This window comes from Nannospalax galili, unplaced genomic scaffold (assembly GCF_000622305.1).
Source record: "Nannospalax galili isolate Female #2095 unplaced genomic scaffold, S.galili_v1.0 scaffold875, whole genome shotgun sequence".
Classification (NCBI taxonomy): Eukaryota; Metazoa; Chordata; class Mammalia; order Rodentia; family Spalacidae; genus Nannospalax; species Nannospalax galili.
The window spans coordinates 2612864-2632670 of NW_008337059.1; the positions used below are offsets into that span (position 1 = coordinate 2612864).

Genomic DNA, 19807 nt, shown 5'->3' on the forward strand with positions numbered 1-19807 from the left:
GCTGCAGCTCACTCTAGGCAGCCCATCTACATTGCTGCTGCTAGGACCCAGGAAACTGACAGTGGCCCTTCCCTCACACCTCTTCCCCTAGTGTTCTGACAGCAGCTGTGGATTGTGTAGTCAGTGTAAAAGCCTGGAAGAGCCCAGACTGTGTGGCACCTTGTTCTGTGTGCCCTGGCCTCTATCTCTCCTGGCACAAAGTGTATGCTTATGGCATCCAAGACCTGCCAGAGGATCCCTTAAAAGGATGCCTCTGGCCTGTTACCCAGTGACCACTGAGGCAGGGTTAGCTCTGTCCCTTCATTGCAAACTTGAGTTTTCCTGCCAGAGGCTGACCGTGCTGAAGTGAGCCGCTTTGCCAAGAACTTCCTGCCTATCCTCTTCAACCTGTATGGACAGCCTATTGCAACTGGGGACGCTGCAGCCCCTCGCCGGGCTGTGCTAGAAACCATCAAAACTTACCTCACTGTAACTGAGTCTCAGGTGAGTGCTGGATGAGGGGAGGATTGTTGTGAGGTATTAGAAAGTCAAGACTCCCACTGCCAGTTGCATGGGGAACTCTACTACCTGAAGAATAGGGCACTGTGTGGCGAGGATGGGATGGGGGCTCCTAAACCATGGGGACTAACTTAGGAACCTGTTGCTATGGTCACTGTTTCTTTCTCCACTGGGGCTGTCAGTTGGTGAATAGTTTCCTGGAAAAAGCCACTGAGAAGGTGCTTGACCCTGCCAGCTCTGACTTCACCAGGTAATGTGCTCAGGGCTTCCCCACTTCACCTAGGCAGTCAGAGAACTGTATGGGTGTCTAGAAGAGGCCCTTGGATTCATTCTGGAATTATTTGAGGAAATCTTGAGATAGTGAATGAACTCTTGAGATACTGAATTCCTGAAGGGTGAACGAGGACCCTAGAGATAGGCAGCCTAGGTTCAAATCTCAACTCTGCTACTTACTGGCTTGAGGGATTTGGACAAGTTACAAACTCACTCTGCTTCTGAATCCTCATCTATAAAATGGATGTGGTAATAGTACCTGTATCACAGCTCTTTGAGGACTGAAAAGGTCAGCCCCTGTCAAGCACCTGGAGCACTGCCTGGAGTGCTGAGTGCTTGGTTAGCACAGTACTACCTGTGATTATTGCTCATGCAGTCCGGATTTCTCCCATTTCCTGGAGCTAGTAGGCGTGAGAGCACTGATTCTGATACCCTCTGCTCTTTCCAGGGGCCCTAAGCCTCTTCATGATTTTCCTTTCTGAACAGATTGTCTGTCCTGGACCTGGTTGTGGCCTTGGCTCCTCACTCGGACGAAGCTGCCATCAGTAAGCTGTACTCTACCATCCGGCCATACCTTGAGGTGAGCCCCACACAACCCACCTCCACAAAGGTGGGGTCTATTTTCCTGTCTTCGTCCTTGCTGCTCACCCAGATCAGGACCTAGCCAGCTTCTCTGTACCGTGCCTTGCCCATCTGTCTCCAAGGTGCCAGGGTGACTAAAAAAAGTGCTGCCATGCTATGCTCTACCTCCAACATGTGACTTGTAGAATGAAGGCCATGCTCCTTTACCTGTGGCCATTCTAGGCCCATCCCAGCCCTCAGCCCTCCCAGTGCCTCCTCTACCTCCCTGCTGGAATTACAGATGTGCACCACCATACCTGGCCTTTGTTAGGCAGTTTTTGAGGGTCTCAGATTCCTTTTTTTCTCTCTTTTTAAAATATTTTATTATTTCTGTACATATGGTGGGGCACGTGTGGAGATCAGAGGACAGTTTTGTGGAGTCTCTTCAGCCCTTCCACTTTTATGTGGTTCAGGCTTGCTGAGCCATTTTGCCTACCTTTTTTTCTTTTTTGCTGGATGAACCTACATCTTCATGCATTCTAGGTATGACACTACTACTATGCCATACTCCCATATAGAGCATGTTTGCCTATGCCTTTGCTCATACTGACCCTTCTTCTGATATGTTCACTTAATGACTTATAGCTATTGCAGAGCTTGGCCTGGCAGCCCCCTCCTAAGCACTAGCTCCTCTGTCAGTTTAATTAGCAGTTAACAAGATGCTCTGAGGCAGAATGTACCAACAGACAGGATGTCCAGGGTAGGGCTACTCAATTCCAGGAGAGTGTACCAGGAAGAGTGATATGAAAAAACTTCAGAATCAAAAGGAGTCAGTTGGGCAGAAGAGAGAGTGCTCCAGCCAGATAGCAGCAGGTTAACGGGCTGTATTGGCACATCCTAATGCCACCAACCCAGGCTTGAGTATCTGTTATTTAATGTTGGCAAGAGGAATAGCTTGGAGAGCCAGGCTGGCTTTAACTCTGAAGCTATGGCTACTGTTTCCAGACCTGATGGACAGGCTCAGCTTCTCTCTGAATCCCCTTAGTGGATACTGGGGGAGCGTTGCTAGGTGGGGGTGGAGCCCAGCCCCCTGCCTTACTCTCCCTGTGCCCAATTTACCTTTCAGAGCAAGGCCCACGGCATACAGAAAAAGGCCTACCGAGTGCTAGAGGAGGTGTGTGCCAGCTCCCAGGGCCCTGCAGACTGCTTTGTGCAAAGCCACCTGGATGACCTGAAAAAGACTCTGCTGGACTCACTGCGGAGCACATCCTCGCCTGCCAAGAGGGTCAGGCCTCCAGGGCTGCCTATCCTGCAAGGGAGTAACAGTGTCACTGGTAAGGCTCAAGGGTATACAATGAAAGATCCTAACTGTTATCTTTGTGCCCACAGCCCCGTTTGAAGTGCCTCATACATATTGTGAAGAAACTGTCAGCTGAGCATGAGGAGTTCATTGCTGCTCTCATCCCAGAGGTAAGGAGGTGAAGGGATGAACATGTGTGTTTGGGGGTTCCCTAGGGGATGGTCCCCAAGAGACAGTGATGGTGAGGATGATCTTAATTCACTCTGGGCATGTGCAGCTCACCTCAGGGGTGCCAGCTGGGTAGCACACGCTGACAGGGCTGTCTTGCTAGGTAATCCTGTGCACCAAGGAGGTATCAGTGGGTGCACGGAAGAACGCTTTCACCCTGCTGGTGGAGATGGGCCGTGCTTTCTTGCGATTTGGCTCCAACCAGGAAGGTAAGACTACAGTGTAAGCTGGGGTGCATACTCTGCATCTAGGCTGAGGGAAGGCACCCCTTAAAGCCACTGGTCTTAGGGAAAAGGTAGAGAAAGCTTCTTACCTTGTTCTGGCTGCTGCTTTAAGGCCTGTAGTCCCCCTCCCTGGGGACCGTGTCTTCCTGTGACCTGTCCTGATCTCTGCCCTCAGAGGCTCTGCAGCGCTATCTTGTCCTGATTTATCCTGGCCTCGTGGGTGCGGTTACCACAGTCAGCTGCAGCATCCTGTCTCTGACACATCTCCTGTTTGAGTTTAAAGGTAAGTGTTTCCTTGAAGACTTGGGAAGCCTCACTGTAGGTAATACTCCAAAGATCAAGACAGGGTGGTTGGGGGCGGGTACAAGGAGGGGGTTTCAGGAGACAAAAAGGAGAGCTAGAATTCTGCCCCTTTCTCCTGATACCTGCCCCACCCAGCAGCTGTGCTGTCCTAGTGTTCTGAGTCCCCTGCTACGTTGGTGAGGAGGTGGGGTTGGCCAGCCCCTGGATCTTGTTCTGGTCACACCTCTTTGCAGTCACATGAAACCTTGAGCAGCTTCACTGACCTCTTAGAACCTCTGTTTCCTATCCCTGAAATGGATGAGAGAAGTTTGTACCCATGGGTGGTCAAGCAGTGGATAGTGATTGAAACCATGCCAGACCCACAGAAAAGCTCTGCCAACATTTGACCCACCAGGGTGGGTCTTGTATCTGGGTGGTCTTAGCATCTGACAGTGGCTCCTATGCACAGGGCTGATGGGAACCAGCACAGTGGAGCAGCTTCTAGAGAACGTGTGCCTGCTGCTGGCCTCCCGTACCAGGGATGTGGTCAAGTCTGCACTGGGCTTCATCAAAGTGGCCGTGGTGGTGATGGACGTGGTACACCTTGCCAAGCATGTACAGCTCGTGGTGAGGCTCCATTCCCTTCAGTGGGTGGCAATGGCTCCTGAGGTGCCAGTGTAGACCCCCTGGGCCTTGGGGCCAACGACTTTGGAACTATTTCCTTATCCACTGCTGCTTTGTGCAGCAGAAGGACATTAAGGAGCTCTGGGAGGCACTCACAGGAGAACGCTAACCTGACAGGCAAGGAAGGCACAGTGCCCACAGTTTTTCATACCACTCATTTAGCCCCCTCACAGAACAAGGACCAGGGGACAGAGCCCTTCCCACATTAGACTGAGTCCAGATATTTATTTCCAAGGTTAAGTCTCGGGACTCAGCCTGAGCTCTCCCTCTGCTGGGCCCCTCATCTTGCCCCCACCCCCATCTTGCATTTTGACCTTGTTTTGGGAATGTTCCTCTTCATACCCCTGCTAGGATGCAGAAGGATCTGAAGAGTCGTTTGGTGTTGGGTTTGTAGACTGCGCCCACCCAGGGAGCCTAATCCAGGCTCACTGCAAACTAGAACAGTTCTCTAACTAACTGGCTTAATTTCCCACTTTGAGCTACATCAGACTTCCAAGTCCCTCTTGTATATCTTTTTCTGGATTGAGCCTTGACTTCAAGGCAGGAAGGGACAGATGTCCTCCAAAAGCCTAAAGATGTATAGAATGGCTAGAAAAGAGATTTGTCATAGGATTATTAGAATCTATAAAATCCTGCCAAAGAACACATGGGGGCCCTGTTCCCCTAGGCCCACTGGGAGACCCTGCAGATAAGGTCTGCCCCTGGCATACTCATCTATACTAGGCAGGATGGACAGTGCTGCATGACAGAAAAGACACATGAGACCAGGAGATGCTTGATAGTGTCAGGCCATGTAGGATGTATAGGTATAGGTATTACCTCTGTGGCTGCTCAGCAGTCAGGTGAGAGCCTCAGGGGAGCCTGTGCCTTGGCTTGGTAGCATCAGTCTTATCAAGTTGCTTTAAGGATTTATTGAGAGAAGATATGCAGAGTGCTAAGCTGTCATCTTGGATGGCCACAGATGTGTTGTGAAGGAGGGCCTAGAGGAAAAGTGGGATTCCAGATTCCAGAAGCATGGTTGAGCCAAAGGGTGGGCCAAGGAACAGGGCAGCTGGGACCTCCGCTCTTAGCTGGACTCAGTTGTCCTGTATCCCTGGTCTGGACAACAAAGAAAGAAAGGTGGGTAGGGTAGAAGGTACACCACATTTCCCCTGACACCCTGATGCTCTCTGCCTGCCAGATGGAAGCCATAGGGAAATTGTCAGATGACATGCGACGGCACTTCCGCATGAAGCTTCGAAACCTATTCATCAAGTTCATCCGCAAGTTTGGGTCTGTGCACTTTCATGGTGATGGGAGTGGAGTGTGGGATTCTCATTCAGTCTCCTCAGGGGCAACAGGGAAGGGTCCTTGGTCCCTGAACACGTCCTCCCCAGAGAAGAATCTCTGACAAGTGCCTCTAGACAACCCCTCTTTGTCCCTTTCAGATTTGAGCTGGTGAAGGGACTACTACCTGCAGAATACCACAAAGTCCTGGTCAACATTCGCAAAGCTGAGACCCGGGCCAAGAAGCACCGTGCCCTGAGCCAGGCTGCTGTGGAGGAGGAAGAGGAGGAGGAGGAAGAAGAACCTGCCCAGGGCAAAGACAATAGGTAAGACCATCATAGGTTTCTGAGGGCCTGGTTTTACCTAGCTAAAATCCTGTCCTGACAATGCCCTTGGCCCCCACCTCTCCCAGCAATGTTTTGACTTTGGGCTTCTCTGCCTTAGCATTGAAGAGATTTTGGCTGACTCTGAGGATGAGGAGGATGAGGAAGTGGAAAAAGGCCGGGGCAAGGAGCAGCGAAAGCTGGCACGACAGAGGAGCCAGGCATGGCTGAAAGAGGGTGGTGGAGATGAGCCCCTCAACTTCCTGGATCCCAAAGTGGCCCAGCGAGTCCTTGGTGAGCAAGAAGTAGCTTTCTAAAGAGCTCAGATTATAAACTTGCCACTAAGTTCCATGGGTGGTGGGCAAGGGTTGGTTTTTGTGGGTGGCCAGTGGGCAGGGACTAAAAGGCTCCTAGTTGGGAGCACTGGTGTCTGTTGGCTCTGAGGAAGGTATGAGAAGATTAGGACTGGTCTTCCACCATCTCATGCCAAATTACCATACCAGCCACCCAGCCTGGGCCTGGGCGGGGCAAGAAGGACCATGGCTTCAAGGTTAGCGCCGATGGCCGCCTGATCATACGCGAGGAAGAAGATGGAGACAAGGTGGAGGAAGAAGATGGCACTAAAGGTAGGTCTCCCTTTCCAGGAGGCAGCTTCCTCTGGTCTCAGCTAGGGCTACTCTGGCTTGATCATTCATGTATTCACTTGGGGGCTTATTTACCCATTCATTCATGTAGTAACAATTTACTGAGTCCACTCACTAAAAATATTTTTATTTCATTTGTAAGGTCTCCATCCATTTATTGGTTTAATCTGTCTTTTATACAGTGCACCTTCAGTTTAAACAAAACTTGGGAGAACCTCCTGTCACTATGTGGTGTGCTGTCATCTGCTCTGCTTCCTTTCTCCTTGTTCCTTTTCCCCTCTTCCTTTTTTTTTTTTTTTGTGTGTGTGTTTGTTTGGTTTGGTTTGGTTTTGAATGGAAATAAGCTGACCCCTAAAGCTCATTTAGAGGCAGGAGAAGCCAGCCTCTGAGACACCCCAACTTCCTATCTCTGTGTTAAGATTGTTCCTCAGGTAGGGCCTTTAGGAGTGGCAGTCTCTCCTGGTCCCTCCCTCCACACATAACACATCTATTAGATAAACACCCAGGTCTTCTAAAAAAGAATCAGCCTTCCCAAATGAGGATGGTACTCAGTAATAAAATGCTTGCCTAGTATGTGTGAAGCCCTGGTTCTGTCCTCAGTACTTAGGAGTGGCAAATGTCTGTGTTCTGGTTGCTTTGGTTCCAGCTTCTTAGGTCTGGTCCCTTATTTATCCTCCTAACTGTTGCTCTCATAAGTCCCCCGCCCCTCACTCACCAGTTGCTTGTGTTTAATGGCTCCTGTTTATGCTTGGTATAAATGTGGCTTGCGCTATTTCTTTTTGGTTTTATTTATTTATTAATTTATTTGGTCTTTTTGAGACAGGATCTTCTATAGCCACAGCCAGCCTGGAACTCACTATGTAGACCAGGCTGACCTTGATCTCAGAGAGATCCTCCTGCCTCTTCCTCTCAAGAGGTGGGATTAAAGGCATGCACGACCACACCTGGATTTTATTAAGATTTTTATTATTTTTCATTGTGTGGGTATGTGGGAATATGTAGGGGTTATTGTGGAGGCCAGAGGTGTCAGAACTGCCTAGAGCTGGAGTTAGAGACAGTTATAATCTTCCTGACATGAGTGCTGGGAACAGAACTCGGGTCCTCTGCAAGCATGGTATGAGCTGGGTGAGGTGACGCATGCCTTTAATCCCAGCTCACAGGAGGTAGAGGCAGGGAGACCCTGTCTCCAAACAATCAAATAGAGTAGTAAGTTTGTGTTCTTAACCTCTGAGCCATCTTTCTAGCACCTTGTGCTGTTTCTTCAGCCATCTCTTCTTGGCTCCCCTCCTACCCTTTGCACTCTCCAGTCTCCCGTGTGCCTGGTGCCATGGGTTCCACACTTTTCCTTTCTCCTTGCCTTTCCAAAGCCTCTCTTTAGATGCATCACTGCTCCTTTGTGCCCTTTAGGTACCTTAACCACTAGGCCTCATTCCCACAGAACTCCCACAAGTCCAGGGACTGTCCTTTAGCACTTTAGTCACAGTTTGATTTGGGTTGGTTTTTGCAATGCCAGGGATTGAATCCAGCATCTTATACATGCTAGAAAAGTGCTGTCTGCTGAGCTACATTCCTAGGACCTACACATCCTGTCTTTATTGTCTCTTTGTTGCTTAACTTTGCTGGAATCTCTCCTCCCTCCAGATGGGCAGGTTCATACTATATATTATCCTACATGGTGCCCAGCACACAGAGGGGCCAAAAAAGTTTTTAAGTAGGGAAATAAAATTGTCCTTACAGAGTGGGGGCATATGGGGGCTGGACCTGACTCCTAGGAGACTTGGAGCTTTCTTTGAGTCCCCTCACTTCTTAAGGGGCCCTGTTGCCTGGGAGGGGAAGGAGAGGCAGCAGTTTTATATCCTCTAAAAAGAGAATACAGGTCTGGGGAGGACAGTTTTCTGGGACTGGAGTTGGTACTCCTTCCTAATGTGCCAGGAGAAGGAAGGCAGGTGGCAAGGGTGGGTTGGACATTCCCAAGTGCTCATGGATCTGTCTTCTGGCTCCAGGAGAGGATGAAGAGATGGCTGACTTGATGGAAGATGTTGGTGTCAGGAGTGTGAGTAATTGGTGGCCTCAGCTTGGCCTACAAACCTTTTCCCTACCTTCCAGTATACCCACAAGCACTGCACCCGCCGTGATTCCGCAGTACTCAATTGCAGTGGGCAGTCAGGAATGTGTATGTGTGCAGGGAAGGAAGATGATCAGGGTATGGGTCTTGGGTGCCTCTGAAGCATCCCTGTGCCCTTCACTGTGATGGCAGTTGTTCATTTGAACTGAGGTCATGTGCTAAGCAGGCTTTGAGGACAGCAGCTGGCCCATATGCTCCTAGGGGAGGACCCTGTGGGAGTAGAGGCCTCATTGAGAAGCATGCACTCTGTGCCAGGTGCTGGTGCTCACAGAAAGTAGTGATTTTTCTCTATTTTTAGAAGAGCCTGCCTGAGGTTACAGGGCTCATAGATGCAAATCAGGGATTGGAATCTTATCTTTCCAGTCTCCTGAACACAGGAACTTAGCCCCTGGCTACTATTCTACTCTTGACCTGACACTCTGCTGCCCAGAGTGGCATGCTCTCTTAACTGCTGTACCTTAACCACTAAGGGTCTAGCCCATCATCCAAGACCTGATGTCCATAAGCCCATGAAGACATTGCTGGAGGTGTGCTGGTAATTTCCTCCTCCCCTCCCTTCCTGGCCATGCCCAACTTTCCCAACCTTCCTGAACATCACTCTTAGATGATAAATGCCTAGGGAGCAGGCGCAGTAGGACTGGTGGTGAAGATGCAGGCTCTGAGGTCCCATCTTGGCCTCAGCCAATTCTTTCAAAGCCTTAGACCTGGTCTGTGAAATGAGGTTATAAGAAGGTTGTCTTGTAGGATTGTTGGGCAGTGTGGATGGGTGTGTAAAGTATATTAACTTAGAGCCTAGCATGTGATAAGCTTCCCTCAGTTTCTTAAATTCTTTTCCATGTGCCTTCTGCTAGTCCAGGCCCAAGGAGCTGGTTTATTGAGTGTCATGACACTACAGAATGCTGTTTGGGAAACTGGGTAAAAATCATGTAGGAGAGTCATGGCAGGCAGGGGTGAGGGCACATAGCTCCTCTGGGATACCCTGGGGATAGTCATGTGTGATTTCTGTTGTACACCCATGTGATCCCCCTCCATGGCTCATTCCGGTGCCTGTGATCAAGGCAGGTCACTGCTGCTGTTCCTGCCCTCAGTGGTGTGATTGGTCACTTTGCTCACTAACTCCCTACTTGTTGCCTCCTTCTATAGAAAAAGAAGCTGAAGCGGCAGAGGGAGGCTGAGGAGGATGAGCTGGAAACCCCTCCTCAGTACCAAGGTAAGGCATCTCCTCTTCTCATGGGAAACATGTAGGCAGGAGAGTTGTCAGAGGGCAGCAGAGCAGGGAGGCTGCACAGCTAGGTTGCACTCTAATGTAATACCCATGACTGGGCTGGGGGCCAAGGAGATGTGGGACTGAGGGAGAGCCTTGGGGGTTAGGTTTGTGCATGGTACCCCTGACCCTTTGAGGAGTCCTGAATCTAGGCTCTTCCCCACCCATCCACCCTTCCATGAGACTTGTAGCCAGCCCTTTTGACATTTGTTAGCCTCTCTTGTGTGCCCCAAGAGCTCCAGCCCTGAGTCATGCCAGGTTGGAGAAGCCACCTGGCCAGTGTTGAAGGCTGTCAGTAGGAGTCAGGGGGATTAGTACTGGGCCAGAGAGTTCCTCTCTACATTTGTCCCTGGACCCCAAGGCTGATGCCCTCCCCAGAGCAACTGTTAGAAGTACCAGGGTAGCTCCTCTGCTTCCTTCCTCTCAATATACATCAAAGGGCTCTGCCCCAGGCTCTTAGAGCAGAGCTCTTACTATGCATGTGGAGGTCCAGGGCTCCTATGGGCAATCTGTTTCTAGTAGGGGGTATGTCCTCCAGGCCCCACAGCTTCCTAACCCTCCTACACAACCTATGGCACCTCTTCTGCTTCTGCATTCAGCTCTTTACTCTGTGATGATGTGGTGGGCAGAGACAGTTACAGTTTATGGGACAGGACGCCTGCACTCAGGACAGCTTGCTTAGCTGCTACCTAGCTGTGTGACCTTGTTCCATCACCTGCCTTTCTGAGTTCCAGTTTCTTGTCTCAGAGGGTCCTTCTGAACTGGCGTTGCAGAATTCCTTTTTTTTTTTTTTTTTTTTTTTTTTTGATTGAGACAGGGTTTCCCTGTAGCCCCAGCTGTCCTGGAGCTCACTATGTAGACCAGGAAAAAAAAATTTCCGTGTTTTTTCCCCGAGGGGCCTTCTGAGATGGCGGTGGAGAAATTCTTTTTTTTTTTTTTTTTTTTTTTTGAGACAGGCTCTTCCCTGTAACTCCAGCTGACCTGGAACTTGCTATGTAGACCAGGCTGGCCTCAATGTCACAGAGATCCTGCTACTTCTGCCTCCCCAGTGCTGGGATTAGAGGTGTGGGCCACCATGCATGGCCCCATCTGTGACTTCTGAAGTCCAGGCTGAAGTGTCAAGCTGACTCTGGGCAAGTTTCCTTGATCTCTCTGAGCTGCAGCTTCCACAGCTGTACAGTGGGATAAGTAGTTCCTTCTTTGTGCCACAGTGAGAAAGAGTCTAACAAGTTAGGAGACTTGCCTGTGGGTAGAGCTATGTCAGAACTAAGAGTTGAACCTGAGTCTGACTATAAACCTGTGTTCCTTCTAGAAAAAAATGGAGCCTATGTAACTTTAGAAAATGTGGGTCTTTTTACGTCAGTGGAGAGCATATGTGTTCCCAGGGGCCACTGGTCAACCCCTGAGGATCTGAGTCAGGCTGAGCAGCCCAGTGCTCTTAGTTATCAAGGTTATCAAGTCACTGGGTAGTTCCTCCTCAAGGGAGGACTTTTTCATTGCTTGGGCAAGGAAAGAACCAACTCCCTGGTCTTTTTCCCATTTGTCTCCCAGAGGCCCTCTGAGAGCAAGTACCCTTTACTCTTAAGAAAGTGGCTGCTCTGTGTCTGATTCATGTCTCTGTGCTCTCTACAGCTGGAGGCTCTGGTATCCATCGTCCTGTGGCCAAAAAGGCCGTGCCTGGGACCGAATACAAGGCTAAGGTGAGAGCTGTGGGCCTCCTGGTACTGGAAGAGTGATGGAGAGGGCAAGTATACTGTGTCCTTCACCATCCTGGGTATGTACTTTCATGGAGCCAGACAGGCCAGGGAAGAAGGGGAACTCAGGTCATATGACATTTGAAGTTGGGGGCCTTAGCAAATCGCTTTCCAGGGCCAGAGAAGCTCTTTGATGCCATTCAAAGCAGAAAATGAAGGGACAAGCGAACATGAGGCTAATCAAGTCAGGGGCAGGGAAGGGGAACCCCATACTCCTGCTGATTCCAGTTTGTTTGTTTTCTGACTGTTTCTGGATGAGCAGAAGGCAAAGGGTGATATGAAGAAAAAGGGTCGTCTTGATCCCTATGCTTACATCCCGCTCAACAGAACCAAGCTCAACCGCAGGTATGGTAGCATGTGGGTGGGTAGGAGCTCCAAGTTCCACAGAGGGCAGGGCCTTTCACATTCAGCTGTCTTGGTTGTTTGGGTCTCTTCTTCTTGTTTTATTTGTTTATTTCTCTTTTACTTTTTATTGTGAGTGTGGTGTTGTATATGTGTGTACGTGGCTACATGTGCCTGTGAAGGCCAGAATCAAAGTCAGGTGTCTTCCACTATTGCTGTCCACCTTAGTTATTCTTTTCTTTCTTCCCCTTCCTCCCTTCTTCTCTCCCTCCTTCCTTTTTCTAGACAAGGTCTCACTGTGTAGCCTTTACTGGTCTGGAACTCATAAAGATCTGCCTGCCTCTGCCTCCAAAGTGCTGGGATTAAAGGCATGTGCCACCACGCTTGGCTTTTTCATGGGTGCTGGGGATCCAAGCTCAGGTCCTGGTCTTCATGGTGTGCTTGTGCAGGAAGCATTTTCTTACTGAGCCTTCTCCCCAGCCCTGTTTTTATTTCATTTTTACAGTTGTTTATTTATTTTGTATATGTATATAGAGAACAGCTGGTGGGTGTTGATCTCCTCTTCAATCATGTAGATTCCAGGGAGCAAACTCAGGTTGTCAGGCTTGGTGGCTAGTGCTTTTACCTGTTGAGTCATTTACCAGTCTCGTGTTGCTAGGGTTGACCTCATTCTCACTATCTAGCCAAGGTTGGCCTTGAACTCTTGATCTTCCTACCCTAGCCTCTCAATACAGGAGTGAGCCACTATGCATGCTTGAACTGCCTTTTAAAACCCAACCTTAGAGTCCCTCTCACTCTCAAGAGTTCTTTCTCACTTTTTTTTTTTTTTTTTTTTTTTTTAAGTAAATCTGTTTGTACTTGCGGGGGGAGATATCGCAAATTTCTGTTATATAGAGTTCTAGCATATACGCCCTCCACATTTTTTTTTTTTTTTTTTTTTTTTTGGTCTTTTTGAGACAGGGTCTCCCTGTAGCTCCAGCTGTCCTAGAACTCACTATGTAGACCAGGCTGGCCTTGAACTCACAGAGATCCACCTTCCTCTGCCTCCCGAGTGCTGGGATTAAAGGCGTGCGTCACCACGCCTGGCATATTCATCATTTTTAATAGTTTTTCATGTTTTGCTTTTTTAATTCCCCTTGTTGGAAAAATAGTTATCCCACCTTGCTCATTAATGGTGTTCTTTGGTATAGGCATGAGGACCACACAAGATGTTTAGGAGAGGAAGCAAATTGCAAACAAATGTTCCTAGGGAAATGGGGTTGTAAATGGCAGTCACGAGAAGGCTTCTGCAGATGGGCCTTTGGGGGAAGGATGGTTGGATAAAGTGAGCTTTGACTTTATCTGCAAGTTTGTTAGAGGAAGAATGGAGAAGAGGTTTCTTTCTGGGGAGATGGTGTCAAGTGCATTGAAGGGGCAAGATATGTGCTGTCTGCCCATTTCAGCCCTTTTCTCCTTTCCTTACTGGAGATGACCATCATTTCATTTTTTCTTGTTATTTTTCTATTGAGAGTAGGTTTCCTATGCAGGATTTCAAGCTGGCCATGAACTTGCCATCCTCAGCCTTCTGAGAGCTGGGACTTCAGGCATACACCAGCACACCTGGCTTCTTCAACACTATAAGGAGAGGGAGGCACCCATTCTTAGCAAGATATAACCCTTCTGTTCTTTGTGCTTCTAGGAAAAAGGTGAAGCTACAGGGACAGTTCAAAGGTCTGGTGAAAGCTGCCCATCGGGGATCCCAGGTGGGACATAAACTCCGCAAGAAGGACCATCGACTCTGAATCCCTGGGGCCCCAGGTTGGGCTTGGCTCCAACCCAGTACCAATGCTGCTTAACATCAATTCTGGGCGTGTGAGCCTGGAAGAACCTGGATTCAGAATGCCTTATTGGAACTGTGGCTTAGTTCCCAGACAGAAGGATTTCCTAGGATTTTGAAGTTCCAAATGAGAACTGTCCTTTAGAAACTGCTAGCATCCATGATGGAACCATGTAACCTTGCCACCTTCTCAGAGACCTTGAGGTACTCTGCTTTCTGCCCAAAGTCATGAACATCAGAGCATTGACCTGCAGGTGTGAGATCTGCTGTAACCAGATGTAGAATAAATGCATCATCCCTGGAAACAGTTTCATCTCTACCTCACCAGGGACAAGAACAGCATCTGGCTACTGGCCATAGTGACTTGATCCCTTCCTGCCCAACTCCCAGCAATCTGTTAACCCATAGCATGATGCTTTGCCTGGAGGTCAGATTGAACTTGCTCAGGAGTACCCATCTGTGCCAGGAGGGCTCCCTGGCTTTAGTTTGCATTCAGAAAGTGACACTAGGAGGCAGGAATGGCAGTGAATGCCCCATGGCTGGTCCTTGGACACAGGGTTGAACACCAAGGACTCGGAAGAGGCAATGGCTGAGAGCTGTCAGAGCTGCAGCTTGGCTTGCTTCTGCCCAGGGCTTGGTGTCTTTGTCCATTGATTCAGCAGTGTTACTGAGCCCCTTTCTAGGTCTAGCATAGTCTGATTTCAGCTATTCTCCCCTTTACCACATTCTTTCTAGATCCAGTTGTACAGTGTGATTCCATTGGCCTGTACTTCTAAGGTCATTTGTCATCTCGGTCCTTTTGGGTGTGCTTTCCTGGCAGGCAACAAAAGCAAAGGACTCCAGGGCCATCCCTACACTCTAATACATGGAATATGCTTTGTCTTGATTAGTAAGCTCTGGCTCATATTCTCTTCTTGTGAGATGAGACCACATACACATTCCTCAGTAGTTTCTGTTCTGGTTTAATGCCTTTGACTCTAAAAATGCTTCTTGCAGACACCAGAAACTGCTAGCAATTTTGGTAGCCTATCCCTAAACACTTCCACTCATTCTCCAAGAGGACTCAAGTTTTTCCTAGATTTGGTGTCCCCCATGTTAGGGCATTTCCTCCCTTGGGCTAACCATCTGAAGGGACTACACTTGACCAAGAGGTGGTGCAGTTTACACGCCCTGATTACCAAAAGCTGGAATGGGGGAGTCAAACATGAAAGGTGGCCAAGGGGGCTGGAGAGATGGCTCAGCAGTTAAGAACACTGGCTGTTCTTGCAGAAGACCCAGGTTTGAATCCTAGCACCCACATTGCAGCTAACAATTGTCCAGTTCCAGGGGATCTGACAGCCTCTTCTGTCCTCAGGGCACTGCATAACAAGGGTGCACTTGCCTACATGCAGATAATACACACATACACATAAAAGGAGTAAATAAAATTTAAAAAGAAATAAAGGTGGCCAAAAGAGTAAGGATTTACAAAGATTATCTAACCCCAACCCCCATTATTACCCTCTGGACACAAGGTGCATCAAATTCAGCTCAGCCAGTCCTTTCCTCACTCCTTTCTCAGAAAACAGGAGCACCTGCACTAGGAAGCCTCGCGTTAAACAGGATGGATCTGAGCCAATTGCCCAGTATTGATGTCTTTAAAAAGGAAGCTTGAAACCAGCCTGCTTATACCTTCCAAGAAACTGTTTCTTTTTTAGGGAGGAAAGGGAAGGTGACCTAGAAAGGTTAGTATTGGTGATATGCTGAATTCTGTATTTTGGAGGGAGGGAGATTTCAAGTACAAATTACCTTGATGCAGAGGTAAGTGTTAATCTACTGCCCTAGAAACTTAGGTCCTTGAAATGTGTTAGGGAAGACAGTGCTGCTTTTCTGTCAGCATGGATGGAGCCTTAAAAGTATTCCTCAACACAGTGTCCATCCCATTTCACAGCAAATAGGAAAGCTGCACGCTTTTACTAAGACCTGAGCTATTTCAGTTTATTATGATTTTGTTGATGTCAGAGTCTGAGACTTTTCCAGGCTTTCTCTTCTGGGTCCATCCTCCACTCAGAAACTGAAGAAACAAATCATACCCTACCTTGTTAACAAAAGGCAACCTCTCCACTGGCCAGCATGTCTGAGCATTGGGCTCTTGCAAAGGCACTCTAAGCAAGACATGGGTGAATCAGGTTAGGCCAGTCTTTCCCCCTTCCCTGTTTTCCTTCTCATGACTGGGGCAGAAGCTTGGTAGTGATTGTCCTGATGGATCATTGCCAGCAGTGACTATTCTCACTAGTCTTTTTTTCAGTGTGATCCCCTTCGGGAACATTGTTTTGGGAGTGTTTTGTTTTGTTTTGGTCTTTTTTCCCTGTAGCCCCAGCTGGCCTAGAACTCACTATGTAGACCAGGCTGGCCTTAAACTCACAGAGATCCGCCTGCCTCTGCATCCCTGAGTGCTAGGATTAAAGGAGTACACCAACATGTCCGGCTTTGTTTTAATTGTAATGTGACAAATTGCTTATGATATTCCAGTAGCCACTGTCTTCAGTCCTCAGAGTCCTTCCCCTGTTGTTTTCCTTCAAAGAGTAATCTAAAACATACTGTGCATTCCACATAAGGATTCGCACAACGTGAAAAAACAGAAAAGTAAAAGTAGGGCCTAGAAACCAGATTCTCAAGTAACCTTTATGTATTGCATTCTTATTTCTTTTTCCTATACTCAGGACCTACTTTTTAATATTACAAAGATGATAATATTTATTTAATATTTGGGATCAAATCCAGGGACTGCATTCTAGCTAAGTACTTTACCACTGAACTGCATCCCTAGCTCTAAGGTTTTGTTTTGCTTTCTTAATTGTTTTATTTGGCTTTAGACAAGGTCTTACTACATAGCCCTGGCTGGCCAGAACTTGCTATATAAACCAGGGTGGCCTGAAATTGATAGAGAGCCACCTGTCCCCGCTTCCCAAATGCTGGGATTACAGAGATGTACCACCACTCCTGGGTGCTATGTTGTTTTGGAGACAGGATATCACTATGTAGCCTGAGCTGGTCTCAAACTCACAGTTAGTCTTCCTGCCTCAGTCTCTTGAATGCTGGGATTAAAGGCATTTACTACCATGCCTGGCTCCCAGCCAAGAAAGTTTTAAAATACCAAATTATATTGTAAATTTGCACTTGACTATAACAAAGTTTTTATCCTACTTGGGTAAGTACTTCCTAAGTGTTGTTTTCAGTGGCCCAGTTTAAAACATCTGTCCAGTGGATGCAGTTCAGTTTATTTATAAAGGCTTTTTGAGCCCATAAGTATGTTGCTCGTTGCTGCCACAGGAATTTAAAGCCAGCACTAGATGCTAGATTGTGTGCAATATTTAGAAAATGACATGATGAATACTCTTTGTTCTATTTTTGATATTATTATGAACAGATAGACAACTGTACTTCAGAAAATAACCCTGATTTGGGACAATGTAAGCTAGTTTGCCATTTCCTGAAATTATGCTTAATGTAGCTACTGCTATTAGAAACACTTACCAGGTTGTTAGCTGACAGCCAAGTCTTCCAAGGCCAGGCTGCAGTGGCAGAGGTTGGCCCCTCTCACCCCAAGTCCCATTGATTGCTCATGGAAATGCCCAGAACTGGATTTTTTTTTCTTTGGCGACAGGGTCTCATGGAGCCCAGACTGGCCTTGAATTCCGTATGTAGCAGAGAATAACTTTGAACTTCTGATCCCCCTTGTCTCCGCCTCCCAAGTGCTGGGATTATAGGCATGCATCACCACACCCATTTATGCAGTGCTAGGGATTGAACCCAGGATTTCTGCATGCTAGGCAAGCACTCTTATTGAGCTACATGCCCAGCTCTCCAGAATGGGATTTTGAGACTGGTCAGTCATCAATGAAGTCTCAGGTACAAAGAGTATGTAGTAGTTTGGCGCTGTGTATGTATACCAGAGCTAGTTTCTGGAGATCAGAACTGAGCAGGTTCAAGAGAAAACCCGAACTCGAGCAGTCCAAATTGTTTATTCTTTTGCAATGAGAAACTTAACTACCCAAGATACAGTGACTGGCCAGGACATACTGTGCCTTGCATCAGAAGTCAAATCAGTGGTTAAGTGGTGCGCACACCTTTGATCCTAGCACTCAGGAGGCAGAGGCAGGTAAATTTCAGATCAAGACCAACCTGATCTGAAAGAACTCCATAGTGAGTTCCAGGCCAGCTGTGGATACATGAAGACTGCTTCAAAAAGACGAAAACAGTAACAAAACTGGTTAAAGTGAGTATAAAGCAGAGCAAAGGGAACCATATAGGGTTGTCACTGGAGTGGGACAGTTTTCTCTCTCTGAATATGCTGGCAGATTGGAGCTCATCCTTCTAGTAGTTTGCCTTGAACTCACCCTTTTAAGGATAGCGAACCCCAGATCTTCCTTAGACTCAGCCACTTCCCTGTGCTGCAGAGCTTTTCTGAGATTTAATTAGGCTCCAACTCCTTCACATGTGGTGTGCCTGGATTGAATTTCTAAGCCTAGCTCTTCTGGCTCTCACCAGGGAGACAGCCTGTTCCCTCTGAAGCCTTGTCAGATAACATCCTTTCTATCGTGTGGGGACCTGAATGGTTTAACTTCCAGAAAGCAGCCTGGTTTCCAGATTGCCATAATGTCACCCTAAAGACCCATTGGTACCCACTAGAGTGGACTGTTGAAAGTTAGGATTTCAGAGAGGATCCAAGGCCCGGCTGGCAGGCAGATGGATTTATGAATGGTGCCAGGAATAGCCTGTGTATCTATCACTGTAGCTCCTCTGCAGGTTGTGTGAGCCCTCGGTCTTGCTTTTAACCAGCACTGGTGTTATGACAGCTCTTAGACTTGAGGTCACAGCTCTTACAGCTGAAGTTATATACATAATGCTTAGTCTGAGCCCAACCCTCAGTAGTAAATACACTCATAAAAATTACAAGGCACAGTATCAGCCTGAGCAGATTTTACCCAGCTATGTATGTTGATTGATGTACAATAATTTTTATCTAAATATGCCCTCTTAATCATTCCAACATCAAGTTCCCCTCCTTACAGGGAGGTGGGGCACACCTCCAAAGCAAACACTCCTAGTCAGCAAGTGGCAACGCTAATATCTAGTATTATGAAGACAATTTCTTGCTCACATGAGGACTGTCACAGGATCACATATGTTCCCTTTCCTTAGGACTTCAACAGGGCTTGCTTAGCATGGGCTATGTGCTCAACCAGTCACACCTGATCCATGCAGATGGATATGAATCTTATGCACAGAGCCAGTGGCAGTTATAGCCCAAGCTTATACAGCATTTACCAGAGGCATTCATGCCCTCCATCTCCTCGAATCCTGCAACAGTCAATTGCATTCTGGTTGTGGTTTATAATTACCATCTAGCAGCTGAGATACCACCAAACCCCCCAAAGTTCTTGTTTGGCAAGGTGGTGCTCAGGCCGGGGAGTTCAAGTTGATGCTGCCGCAATATGCTGAACTTACCCTGGGGAGAATGTGATGGTGCCAAGAGGCTTGGTTGTAGATGTGAAAATGCCATGTGAGGTTGGCACAACAGTGATTTTTCTTACCCCATGATTAACTTTCAGACTCTTTGCTGTCAGAGTACTGCAAAAAAACCCAATTAGAGAACAGGTCCAGATGAGAGGAGGGTGGAGTTGTGCCAGAGCTAATTTTTCTGATGGGCAGGGCAGGGCAGGGCTGGGTGCTCTTTCCTCTTCCACCTTCTAGGAAGCAGACTGAGTTAGCCTGCAAATCTTTCTTTACATCTTCCTGCCCATTCCTTTTCTCTCTCTCTCTCTCTCTCTATCCCTTCCTCCCCATCTCCCATACACACTTCTGCATGTATTCTGAGTGAAAAACTTCCAAGAAAAAATGTGAGGCATCGGGAAGCACTGCAAGCAGGGGACTGAAGAGATAGCTCAGTGATTAAGACCACTGGCTGCTCTTCCAAAGGACCCAGATTTGGTTCCCAGCACCCACATGGCAGCTAACACAACCATACTTAACGCCAGCTTCAGGGGATCCAATGCCCTTTTCTGACCGTCACAGGTATTGCATGACACAGGAGTACTTAACATGACTGGAACAGTGCTCAGAAGGAAGCCTGCTGTGAGGGGACTTGATTTGAAGAGGCTAAGACCTGAAGGATGAGAGAGCTTAGGGTAACACATAACTAAAGATTCAAATTTCCAGGATGCCTGAGCCTGGTAGACTT

The 19807-nt window shown here is 47.9% G+C and overlaps 1 protein-coding gene across 1 annotated transcript in view; it reads left to right on the forward strand.

Annotated features, from left to right (window-relative positions):
- The window catches only part of Rrp12 (ribosomal RNA processing 12 homolog), a 35355-nt gene extending 21464 nt beyond the window's left edge, over positions 1 to 13891 (forward strand). Inside the window, exons 18-34 of the mRNA XM_008831985.3 lie at positions 329 to 483; positions 681 to 748; positions 1258 to 1351; positions 2459 to 2617; positions 2722 to 2802; positions 2964 to 3069; positions 3260 to 3367; positions 3836 to 3993; positions 5231 to 5322; positions 5478 to 5642; positions 5761 to 5933; positions 6143 to 6265; positions 8287 to 8336; positions 9552 to 9618; positions 11305 to 11372; positions 11689 to 11771; positions 13447 to 13891. Coding sequence (XP_008830207.1) covers positions 329 to 483; positions 681 to 748; positions 1258 to 1351; positions 2459 to 2617; positions 2722 to 2802; positions 2964 to 3069; positions 3260 to 3367; positions 3836 to 3993; positions 5231 to 5322; positions 5478 to 5642; positions 5761 to 5933; positions 6143 to 6265; positions 8287 to 8336; positions 9552 to 9618; positions 11305 to 11372; positions 11689 to 11771; positions 13447 to 13549 — 1853 coding nt within the window. The 3' untranslated portion in view covers positions 13550 to 13891. The remainder of the gene's footprint in view (positions 1 to 328; positions 484 to 680; positions 749 to 1257; positions 1352 to 2458; positions 2618 to 2721; positions 2803 to 2963; positions 3070 to 3259; positions 3368 to 3835; positions 3994 to 5230; positions 5323 to 5477; positions 5643 to 5760; positions 5934 to 6142; positions 6266 to 8286; positions 8337 to 9551; positions 9619 to 11304; positions 11373 to 11688; positions 11772 to 13446) is intronic.
- Positions 13892 to 19807: the final 5916 nt, after the last annotated feature.